Genomic DNA, 12,349 nt, shown 5'->3' with positions numbered 1-12,349 from the left:
AGCTTGCTGACAATTTTCAGTGCTTTAATAGCAGCCAAAGTCATTCCCGTTGCTTCTTAAACAGAAACTGGCTCTGCGAGTGGCTGCGAGGCGAGAAGCGGCCTCATTTTGGTGAGGAAACGCTGGTTGCAAATGAAATCGTCTATGGAGTCGTAATTACGGGGGCATTACCGCGGTGTGTACTCGGCTGCTCTGTTTGCACTGAAAGTTTGACGAAAATGGAAACCGCAAAACTGAAGGCAAAGGTGGTTTGTGTTTTCCCCCAAAAGCAAATTAGTAACCTTATTATTATGAGCCTTTTGGGTGCATGTTCTAGTGCTGGGCAGACACAGATTATATAGAGCCCAGATGTGCAGCCCACAGCCCTCAACCGCCGCCTTAACGGCAGGTCCGGGATGGAGATTTTTGTTGCTGGTACATCCAAACAAGCTCATTCTTATGCTTCAGGGCAGCCCTGAGTTCACGTTTTCAGTAGCGTTTGTCAGGTTAACGTGGATTTGTTCAATAGATGCACTTTGTCTTGGGAAGGCCCCGTTGGGCTGTAAAAGCAGCTCTTGTCCTTCAAAAGCTTCCTCAGAACCGGTGAAGCTTTTTCACTCAATCAGCGCTGAGACTAATGAACATGGTGATTATCTCTGCTCAGCCTTTTGGAACAGGTGTGAGATTCTTCGGTGCTCCCTACAAATCCAGAAAGGCTGGAAAATAATAATAAAACTGGTGGGGAAAAAAATTAACTATGTGCAAGTTGGCAGGTGCGTTTATTTGTATCGCGACGTTGCTATAATGGTTCTGCTTGCTTTGCAGTATCGGATTTTACTGTCAGACAAGCTGTCCAGTGCTCCCGGGCTGCTGCAGTTTCTTCACCCAGGAGTCAGTAATCCTCTGGTCTCGGTTGTGTCCGTGCTTCCCTATGGATGGAGTTGGTTAGAGGGGTTTCTGAGTAAATTGAGATTCCCTGCGGGGCGCGGTACGAGAACAAACTGTTGTAATGAGCAGGTACGGACTGATCACACAGGAATTTGAATTGCTGACAAAGCCCATTGTGCGGAAGTCGGTTGTGCAGAAAGACATGATGGAAATCACAGAATCACAGAATAGACTGGGTTGGAAAAGCCCTCAGAGATCATCCAGTCCAACCCTTGGTCCAACTCCAGTCCGTTTACTAGACCATGGCACTAAGTGCCATGTCCAATCCCAGTTTAAAACCCTCCAGGGCCGGTGAGTCCAGCACCTCCCTGGGCAGCCATTCCAATCCTGACCACTCTCTCTGCACAGAATTGCTTTCTCATCTCCAGCCTCAGTTTCCCCTGGCAGAGTTGAAGCCCGTGCCCCCTTGTCCTATTGCTGATGCCTGGGAGAAGAGCCCAATCCCCACCTGGCTAGAACTGCCCTTCAGGTAGTTCTAGAGAGTGCTGAGCTCAGCTCTGAGCCTCCTCTTCTCCAGACTGAACCAGCCCAGCTCCCTCAGCCTCTCCCCATAGGGCTTGTGTTCCAGTCCCTTCCCCAGTCTCGTTGCTCTTCTCTGGACCCGCTCCAGCACTTCAATCTCTTTCCTGAGCTGAGGGCCCAGAACTGACCACAACACTCCAGGTGTGGCCTCCCCAATGCAGAGCACAGGGGAAGGGTCACTGCCCTTGGCCTGCTGACCACGCTGGTTTGATACAGGACAAGATACCAAATCAGCCATCCTGCTTTAATTTTCCCCTCCGCTTTAGTCGGGAAGGTAATTTTGGTAGCGGCAAAGCCCTTCAGCTGCGTCAAGGACAGGGAGCCGGGCAGCTGGTTTATATTCATCCCGCAGGTTGGATTTTTCCCGGCTGCATCCACACCCCCAGAGCGCTTGATCCGCTGCCAAAGGGCTGGAGGCGAATTAAAGTGTTTACTGTACTGATAGCGCAACAAAAATAGCGTTTGTCACTGCGAGCTGCCTTTGTTCATCACCACGCTTTCCTTTCCTATCGGTTGCTGGCTTTTGGTTTAAACTTTGGTAAATACGGCTCGTTCAGTTAACTGAAACACCTGGGAGAGGCTGTAGTGGCTTTTTGAGGGTTTGTATGATCTGTTTCAAGTAGAAATATGAACAAAAATCACTGTGTTTAGCTTGTTAGCTGGGTAAGGAGCCCAGGAGCTACCAGGGGAGTCATATGCGAGGCAGCAGTTTCTAGGAAATAGTATCGCAAATTCTAAATTGGTTTTGAATTGCTTTACAAGGTGAGTTAATCCTGGCTTGAAGAGGGGGAAACTGAGGCACGGGTAGAGAAAGGGCTTTGTCCGGAGCTGAACGTGCCGCTCCGTGGCAGAGCTGCGGGTGAAGGTGGGTCTGGAACGGCTCTGCGTTCTGCACAGTGGGATTGAAGGTTCACTTTGCACAAGCGATGGAAACACTCGCTCGCCTCACATCTCACAGCTCCCTTCCCTTCCCAGCTCCTCTCCGGTAATGTAAGATCACTGTGCCACCCACAGGCAGCCACCACGCCGCTGGAAAGTATTCGCTGTTCGCATGAGGAGCCAGTTATCGCGTGTTAAATCTGTGATGAAAAGCCACCGGTTTAATTTGCAGCAATGTCTACTGTACTCGGATTTCTCAAACCTAGTTATTCTAGCATTCTATTTAAATTGCATTTCTAGTTGTTGTACTAGTTTCTGATTTATTCGCTGTTTGCGCTTCGTCCCCAAGCCCTTGTGCCGAGCAGCTGCCGTGTTCCTGCCCAACGGCAACTGCTCTCCAACCAGTGCAGAAATTCAAGCCACATTCCAGTGCGAAGAGGGAGAAACTGCAGGGCTGTTAATTAATCGTGCACCCCACTCATTAACGTGTTGCCAGATGAGCACAACTTGGTTTAATCTGTGTCGTTGCATTGAGGGGGAACATTCTGATTTTCCTCCGGGACGCGCAGGAGTTGATCCCTGCTCTGGGCGCCATCAGCACAGGACAAACTGGGTCAGCTTGGAGGATTTGGAAACCGGCGTGTGGCCATTTGTAGCAAAAGATGTTCAAACGTGGTAACTGAAGGAGCAAACCAAGATTTTTAGGTGGTGTCGATGTGTTATTAGATGAAGCCAGAAGAAGAGCCGAGCTGTTTGGCACCCGCAGGGCTCGTGCGTCTCTGCGCCGCTCGGCCCAGCAGCAGGTTAACTTCACCCCCGCACCTTGTCTTGGGATTTATAGTGGTGCGTTTGGCGTGATCGAGCTGTTTAGGCTTTTTAAGAATTTCCCTGGTGCTGTTTAAGCCGGTGTCTGTGCGCCCGCGCTGTAAGCTGCCCCGGGAGAGCTGCTCTGTGCTGCCGAGTTATTCTGCTTTGTAGAACAGAATTTTAATGTTGTTTACCGTGCTCTTAATCTCAGGGCTGGCAGATCAATGGAGTTACTTTGGCCGTTCCCCGGGGCCGCCGCGGCCGGCGCACCCGCAGCGCTGGGGGAGTTATCTCAGCTTTGCAAAAATCCGCTCATCTGCCTGCCCGGAATGAGTCATTGATTGGTGAGAGAATAAAGTGGTGATTCTGATTTTTAATTGCATCTATAAGACGGGATGGACGGGCAGATCCGGTGGGGCAGTTGGGAAGGTTTTGCTCTTTGGAAACCTCGGCGTCTGGGTTTGATGCACTGAGAAGGGTCCTGGCGATGGTTTGGTTCAACCTTTCAAGGCAAATGTGCCAAGCTGGGGATGAAAACTCAACCTCCCCGGATAACCTGGGTGCTGGGAGAGCAGGCTGCCTTCTTCTCGTCCCTGTTGGTTGTTATCATTGCCATTCTCGCAATCCCTCGCTGGGCCCAGCTGTCATCTGGCTTGGCCTTGGGGCTGCTGCTGCACTAACACCATTTTTAACAGCGTAAAGCCAAGGACTGAATGAGCATAATGAATTATAGCATTATACTTGTTTACTGACTGTTACTAGCGCCGTATTAGGTCAAAATAAAATCTATTCTAGGTTTGGTTTCATTTCACGGCTATATCGCTAATGGTCTGTATTAATGCAGAACTTCGCTCCTCAGGCTACTGGGTGTTTTTTAATGCTTCCCTCTCCCTCCAGCTGGTGGGTGCAGTTCAAGACTTTAAGAACATCCTTTCTCTCCCCCACATGCTTTTTTTTCCCCATACAGCCTCCGGTTTTGTGTCTCATTACAGTAAAACCCTGGAGTAGCTGCCCGGCTGCTGTCACGTCCCTCTCTGGAGTGGTGATTTAGAGCTGAGCCAGCATGGAAACCGGCTCTCCACGCCGGAGGCAAACCCGTTGGCAGATGCTGCGGAGAAGTAACGTGCCACTTTTGTACGGAGGAGCTGTCAGTTCGCTAGTTTAGTTGGGAAAAACAAGCAACGCTGGCTTGGTTTTGAGCTGGACTTTTGGAAGCATCCCGTGGTCTTTTGAAGCTGGTGGGTGTTGCTGGAGACGAGCAGTGCTGGCTCAGGAATGCTCGTGAGGACAGGGGCTCGGCTGATGAGCTTTGCTGGGGAGGAGCTGAAAATATAATCAGTATGGGGATGTGTTGCTGAAAATGAGACTATGGGAAAGTGGGTAAAACTGACCTATGTGGATTGATGGAGGCTGGAAAAAACAGTGGCAGCTCAGTGTGCGGCTTTGTGGTGTTTGGGGCTGTCAGGGGCTCGTCCTTCCCCACGCACCGTGTGCTCCTCTGGAAGAGCTGAGTTTGCAGCGGGGTCAGCTCTGGCTGTACCCGGGCGGCTGGATCGGTGCTGGAGGGGGGGGAAGGCATGGGAGGAGGTCTGGAATCACAGAGTGTCCTGAGCTGGGAGGACCCACAGGATCAGAGTCCAACTGCTGTCCCTGCACAGGACACCCCACAGCTCACCCCGTGTGTCTGAGGACGGTGTCCAGTCTCTTGAACACTGTCAGGTTGGGCCGTGACCCCTCCCTGGGGAGCCTGTTCAGTGTCCAGCACCTCTGGGGAAGAACCTTTTCCTCATGTCCCGCTGACCCTCCCTGGCACATCTGCCGTTCCCTGGGCTCTGTCACTGTCACAGAGCAGAGCTCACCCTGCCCCTCCTGCTCCTGCTGAACCTGCAGCCCATGAGCTCTGCGCTCAGTCTGCTCTGCCCCAGCTGAACAAACCCAGGGACTGCAGCCGCCCCTCACACGGCTTCATCTCCAAACCTTCACCAGCTTCGTAGCCTCTTCTGGACACTCTGTAGCATCTTCATCTCTTGGTTTTGTCCTGTGTCCCCAGCCCTGCACACAGTGAATGCTCCAGGTGAGGAGAGCAGAGTGGGACAATCCCCCCGGCCCGGCTGCGCTGGGTGCACCCGGACTGGCCTTGGGTGGGTTTGTGTTTCCCCGGAGCCGCATCCCAAGGGGGCTGAAACGGAGCTGAGCACACGCGCTGGGGCAGCTGAACTTGTCACTTCAGCAGAGAGCGCGATGAGGCTGGAGAAAGGGTAAAAACCAGCATAGAAAATACTACAGCGTGGCTGCGGGGCTGTCGTTTTCTCTTATGTGTGGATTAGCTGCCTGGCTGGAAAAAAGCCGTCACCTTGCTGCTGAGAGTTCAGAGACGGGTCAATGGAACAGGAATATATTCTTAGATTGGTATGAAGAGCTGGAAAAAACCAAGGTGAAGTGTTTGAATTAGCAAGGCAGATGAAGGCTGCGGATCTGCTGCGGTGCTGAGCAGCAGCACGGGGCTGCAAGGCCGGGGATCCCGGGCAGTGAAAGGAGCTGTGCCGCGAACAGAGGAATTTCACACAGCGTCAGGGCCAGGGAATGTGCGAGCACGTTGAGGACATGAATATTCAGAGGAGCAGTGCGTGTGTCGTGCTGAAAGAAATGCAAACCCCACTTTTTCTCAGGGTTACGTACCTGGGAAGCATCAGCCAGCAGGGGATAAAAGTGACTTTCTGTTCTGCGGGGCAGGTTGTCTCAAACAGCTTCCGATCAGCCAGTCCGGGCTCGTGCTGGCAGCAGGATCCGCACCGCGTAACCCGTCGCTTCGGTGGGAAGGTGCCTGTGTCTCAGCGGAGCTGGAGACGTGTGCTCCCGCTTTGGCACCGTGGCGGTGCCGGCAGTCCGGCCTTTGCCCCCCTGCTCTACCTTGGCATCGCTTTGTCCTGTTTTGCTCTCGATGTGTCTTTGATGCTCATTCCATTCACAGATGACTGCGGATGGAGCGTTTGGCTCAGGATCGCTCCGTTGGGCCATGACAGGTGTCCTTGGCGTGTCCAGCGAGCGTCCCAATGCCCCAATTAGCATTCCAGGCACAATTGTGCCCCTTGGAATACGCAAAGCTGAGCCAGCCCGTGCAGGAATGCCCTTGAAAGGCAAATTAGAGTGATCTGTGGGAGCGGGAGGGTTGCTGTCACCCGTCCTGAGGTTCAAGTAGGTTTTGAGGTGTCTGGTTTTGTTCTATTTTCCCTCCCCAGAAGGGGTTGCTGAAGGGGCAGGACGGGAGAGCCTGCCTGCAAACCTGTGCAGCAAAGATGCTGTAACTGGGCTTTGGGTGAGATGCTGACTTGCTAATGGTGTTTATAAAAACCATCATGGCTCTTCTGCTTTCAGTGAGGAGCACTCGTTCTAGTTTTTGCAAATGCTGCCCTCAGAATAGACACATCGCCTGGATGTACCAAATTGCGCATCCAAAATGTGTGCCAAAGCCGGATTTTAGGTGTTAATGGACTAAGCTGGAGGGATTGTGAGGGTGTTTCTCATGTAACCTCGTGGTGATCTGCCTCCGAAACCACGACCTGATGTTCTCGAGCTGCCCGGGGGTCCGCACGGGTAGTGCTTCTCTTTGCCGAGCTGTTTAAACACTGCGATTACCAGTGATGCTCTGAGAGTGTAACGTGTTCCCCCATCTAAGAACATTGCGGCGATGCTATTTGAGCTCTAACGGAGAGAAGTAGCCTGCAGCGTGCTTGTCTGATCAAAGGAAGCGTTTCGCCCACGCGGTTCAGCAAAGCGAAGCCTAAAAGCGCTGCTGGCGCTGGCTCTTTGGGCCGGGTTCAGCGCCGGTGGATGAGGGGAAAGCCATGGATGTGGTCTATCTGGACTTCAGCAAGGCCTTGGACACTGTCTCCCATAATATACTCGAGCAAAAGCTGGAAACCCGTGGCTTGGACAAGTGCACTCTACGCTGGGTTAAGAACTGGCTGGAGGGCCGGGCCCAGAGAGTGCTGGTGAATGGGGCCGCATCCGGCTGGCGGCCGGTCACTAGTGGTGTCCCCAGGGGTCAGTGTTGGGTCCAGTCCTGTTCAACATCTTTATTGACGATTTAGATGAGGGGATTGAGACCATCATCAGCAAATTTGCTGATGACACCAAGTTGGGAGGGAGTGCCGACCTGCTGGAAGGCAGGAGGGCTCTGCAGAGGGATCTGGACAGACTGGAAAAATGGGCCGATTCCAATGGGATGAAGTTCAATAAGGCCAAGTGCCGGGTGCTGCACTTTGGTCACAACAACCCCCTGCAGCGCTCCAGGCTGGGCACAGAGTGGCTGGAGAGCAGTCAGGCAGAAAGGGACCCAGGGGGACTAATGGACAGGAAGCTCAACAGGAGCCACCAGTGTGCCCAGGTGGGCAAGAAGGCCAATGGTGTCCTGTCCTGGATCCAAACCAGCGTGGTCAGCAGGACAAGGGCAGTGACCCTTCCCCTGTGCTCTGCATTGGGGAGGCCACACCTGGAGTATTGTGTTCAGTTCTGGGCCCTCAGCTCAGGAAAGAGATTGAAGTGCTGGAGGGTCCAGAGAAGAGCAACAAGACTGGGGAAGGGACTGGAACACAAGCCCTATGGGGAGAGGCTGAGGGAGCTGGGCTGGTTCAGTCTGGAGAAGAGGAGGCCCGTTGACGTTTCCTATCGTGGATGTCTTAGTTTGAACTGCAACCTCTGTCTGTTTCTAAAATGCCGTGTGTATTTTTACCGTGCTACGTTATATATCAGAATCGAGACATCTCCTGATTTCCCCAAACTTAGTTCCTCTTGCAGCTCATTTCAGAAGTTTCTCCAGAGAAAAGCCGCTTTGCTGCTAAAATCCTAATTCCTCCTTTTGTCTGTTTTTCCCCAGTACGTTCAGAACTGTCTCAGTGTCGTGTGACATCTAAAATGCTTCCTGAGCACGTGCTGTTCTGCCTTTGCTAGATAAGCATTAGCTGTTCCCTTTTACATGTCCTCTTGAAGAGGCAGATGGGGGATGTTTTCCCAGGGAACAAACACTATTACACCTCAATTTTGTTTCCCTTTTCTTGTGGGTGATTCTAGGCCGGGGTGTCTCCAGAGAGGAGTGAAGATGCCGCACATTCCCGGTTTGCTGGGGCAGGATTTCTGCTCTAGGTCCCTCCTGGTTCTGTGTAGACTGAGCGGAGCTGGTACAGAAGTGAAACTAAAGCCGGGTTTTGCTCACACTTGGAATTTCATGTGTCAATTTTGTTTCCTTTTTTTTGTAGGAATTGCTCGGAAAGCTTGTGTGCAAGAGGAATGGAAGAGAACACCGGTGAGTACGCTCCTAGATACCTTACATTGTGGACTGGTGATTTCCTCCTCGATTAACCTTTATAAACAACCTTATTACCTTGAACTTTGTGTCTTCGATGTAACCGGTTAGAAAATGAGCTGGTTGGGCAGGTGCATTGGTTGCAATGGGACTGCACTACTGGTGTGGACCAGATCCGATTAAAGCCGTGTTGGACCTCTGGGAGATCTTTTTTGAAGTGTGCAGTCTGGGAATACGAGTCTACTGGATATCCCAAGCTCTTGAAACCAGATAAAATCCCTTTTCTGCTGGGTAGGAGTTGAGCTGGTGCGTGACTTGAGCAAGGCTGCAAAGAAGGATCAGCTCACGGTAGCTCCTGACATCTTTCTGTATTTATTTCTCGAGGCTGCTCTGTCTTACAGAAGATGTAGGATTATTTGTTTAATTAAACAAAATTTGGCTTTAAAGCTCTTGCTTTAGGCACCGTGTGCTGCTTGCCCTGAGGCAAGCAAGCTTATTGTGGTTAGGATATGGTTGTAACTAAAACTGGGAGATTTTTGATGCAGAGATTGCCTTGAATGTTTTTCTCCATCTGTTTGCCTAAGATGGCTGTGGAAGAAAGCAGCTGAAGAGCCATTTTTCCCCTCTCATTTCAATGAGTCTCCATGGAGCATATTGACCTCATGTCGAGGACCACGATGTTGCAGTTGGCGACTTTTAACTTGCAATGAAGTGCAGCTCTGTGCCCATGAATGTTATTTCTAGATTATTCCTATGCAGCCAGGTGATGCCAGCCTTAAAACTGGAGAATGGCCGTATTTGGCAGCAGCGTGGTGTGCTTGGCGTGGCCCATGGCCCAGGCTTGTCTGCTGAAGGCCGGCTTTGCAAAGCCGGGCTCTTGGAAGCCGGTGGCCCAGCTGGAACAGCTACGAGCCAAGTGTAGATGCACAAAACCACGTCACGCCGATAATCCTGGCGGCGAGAATTGCCGCGGTGCCCTCTAATTGTTGCCCTGTAAGGTGCACGGTTAATTTGTGGTGGTTGCTCGTGGCAAACTAATCCCAAATGCTGGCTTTGGGAGGGGAGGGCGGTGAAGCGAGCAGCCGTGGTGCAGCGTGGAGCTGACGGCTCCAGGACAAGGCCCAGACAGCAGCAGGACGAGCTTTTCATCCCTCCAGCCTACACTCATGGGACGGCTTCGAGCAGCGCTGGGCTCTGCCTGTTCGCCAGGACTCGGCCTCTGCCGGCCCTGCCAGCTGCGTTCGTACCGCGAGGCTTTTTGTCCCTTTTTCGTGCAGCTGAGCTCAGTTTTGCGGGTAGGTCTGTGGGCTCGGAGCCTGTTGAGGTTCCCGAGAGCTTTGACTCCTCATTTGGGCAGCGCTGGTGGCCTGGGATGTGAAAGGCCGTATGTTCTGCTTGCATTTTGCCGATTTAAGGAAAATTACCTCCCCTTTCCCTCTGAGCAAATACAGCTGTGCAAGCTTAGGCTCTGTACTTGATCTTTGCACGCACAGACACCCCACACAGCTGGTTGTGAAGCTTTACCTGTTGCCTTATTTGTGCTGGGAGCTCAGAGCCCCGTATGAAAGACACAATAAGCAGATGGGTCTTTTATTATGATTTCCTTAAAATGACTTTGCTTTTAAGGACGCTCATTCTCCAGGCGCTGCTAAGCTCAGGACCGCGGGGTTGTTCCGGGCTGGAGACGAGGTAAGGCGGAGCTGCGGGCAGGAGCGGAGCTGAGCTCAATGCCCTTTGTTCCCCAAAGCCTGGTGCTCTTTGCCGTACCGCTGTCCTTAACTGGTTGTGTATTAACTGCATTCACAACGCTGCATGGCTGGCTTTTGTTTTAACCGCATTGGCGCGTGGTCGCGGTCGCTGTGCTTCGGGTGGCCGCTGGGACCGCACCGTGAAGCATCAATCCTTTCGCTGTCAGGCCTCGCTGGCCATGGGGTGGGGAGCCCTCCTTGGCTGCCTGCCCTGGCTAATTAAAAGAGAAATTTGCTGGTGTCTTCAGATTTTAATTCACGCTCATCCCTGAGGAGCGGTGGGAGCACCGTCTCCAGGCAGCTGCAGCGAAGTTTCAGAGCTTGTCTCTACACGGTTAGTTTAAAACAGGTATGCAACTTAAAACTTGTTCTCTATCCTACGCTGGGTTGTATGGAGAAGAATATAGAGAAACTTCTTGCAATAATTTATCACGTGTCGTCTCTCCGCGGTAATTCGGATGTCTGTATGTCATAGGTAGGGCAGCATCAGTTGGCTTCGTTTTTCACCCTAATGCTGGACTTAAGCAAAACCAAGTTACTCTGCTCTAGGCCGTGCCTGCTTGACTGGCATTGACCTAGTGAATGCGCAGACTGCTCGGGTCGCAGCAGCTCGTGTGGGTCATCAGCCCAAGCTCCCGGCTCGTGCTGTGAGACCTGCTGGACATGGAGCACGTTTGGAAGCGCTGGGACCCGCGGGTCCCGCGGGAGCTGGGGGTGGTGGCGATGGATTGTCCCTCGGTGCGAGGTTGTGCAGACCCGGGTCGTCAGCGGGAGGACGGAGCTTAGTGAGAGCAATACATGGAATCTAAATATACACAAGTTTGTCCAGGGTCCCACCTACACGGGTGACGTGTTGAAGTGTCGCTGCGACACCTTTCCCCTCTTCAGGTGGTTCCTGCCGTGCGGCTGAAGATCACGCTCTGTTTTTGGAGGTTGTTTCCGCTGTCCCACCCGCTGCCCAGACCCCTCCCAAAGAGCGCTCACACGTCTTAGTATGATATTGAGCTAGTTTGGACCCTTTTCTTAGCCACAGGATTGTCTTATGTGGCATTTCGTCTGACAGTAAGGCTGTGAGATCTTCAAAACTAAACCCAACCCTCTGCAGGTATTGGGATATGAACCTTTGGGTAGTTTCCCCGAAAGGTCTCAGGCTCTGTGGGGCACTGCGATGCGTTTTGGGATATTACTGGTGTAGCTTTTGCATGCACAGAGCTGGGGTGTTTTAGAATAGCACTTGAATTACTAAGTTTATCGGTGCTAAGTTTATCTTCTGCGGTTATTTCTTAATTCGAAGCTGACTCTCTTCCCCTTTGACTTTCATCCCCTGTATCTCCTGCTGTGCTACATTTTTTCCAATTCTTTTCCTGCTCAAAATAGGAAATACTCTTTGATTCCTTCACCTTTGTGCAAACAAAGAAGTCATTGGTTTTAGCATCTCTGCTGACTTCTGGGCCACTTGCCTCGTGAGGAAATCGGCGTGATATGAATCTGCTGCTTTTGGAGACTGAGACTCCAACTATAGTCTGAGTAGGGGAAATGGCTAAAAGGTGAGGACTTGCTCCTTCTGCCGCCAGCTCTGCTGCCTGTCCCGGTCAGGACGCGTGGCCGGTGGCCCCATTCCCATCTGTGTCCCTGGAAATGAGAGCAATACCCTCAGGTGCTCAGAGCTTCAAAACCGATGTGGAAATGAGTGGATGATCATCGTGTGTGCATGGGTAATGGGTGTTTTAGATCACTTCTGGGTCAAAGCGTGTCTGCAGAGGCAATATATTGTCGTTTACGCCCCTCGCTGCCCACATCCTCACAGCCCTGCTGTCTGAAAGGGATTCTGAGATCAAGAAGACATCACCAAGCTCTTCCAGGGCTGGGTTGTCCGATCAGCTTCTGGCGTCGCTGCCTTTTGGAAGAGTGATGCTCAGAGGGAGATGGACACAATGGTAAAGCTGCGACGACTGTGACTTGTCCCGAAGGTGCTTTAATCACCGGTTTCCATCAATCTGCTGCCGTGGGATCTGAAAATAACTTGGTTTTCATATGGCTACTGCGTGGAATGTGTGTGGGTCCCTCTTATGCTCTTTGCCAAGCCCACCATGCTCAGCATCTCCCCCAGGCAGGCACCGTGTAGAATCAGAGAGTCATCCCATCATTTTAGTGGGAAAAGAGC

General features: G+C 52.0%; 1 protein-coding gene across 5 annotated transcripts in view; it reads left to right on the top strand.

Moving 5' to 3' along the window:
- Positions 1–12,349, top strand: part of PHACTR4 (phosphatase and actin regulator 4) — a 70,004-nt gene that overhangs the window by 15,513 nt on the left and 42,142 nt on the right. For 3 of the 5 annotated variants that reach the window (XM_082071354.1, XM_082071356.1, XM_082071355.1), the window contains one exon: positions 8,391–8,437. In XM_082071354.1, coding sequence (XP_081927480.1) covers positions 8,422–8,437 — 16 coding nt within the window. In that variant the 5' untranslated portion in view covers positions 8,391–8,421. Of the gene's footprint in view, positions 1–3,346; positions 3,480–8,390; positions 8,438–10,063; positions 10,127–12,349 lie in introns of all 5 variants that reach the window. The other 2 variants (XM_082071357.1, XM_082071358.1) reach the window with 2 other exon arrangements.

This window comes from Streptopelia decaocto, assembly GCF_964273445.1.
Source record: "Streptopelia decaocto genome assembly, chromosome: 23".
NCBI classification, from domain to species: domain Eukaryota; kingdom Metazoa; phylum Chordata; class Aves; order Columbiformes; family Columbidae; genus Streptopelia; species Streptopelia decaocto.
Note: the sequence above shows the minus strand (reverse complement) of the source record. Positions and strands in the feature narration are given on the sequence as shown.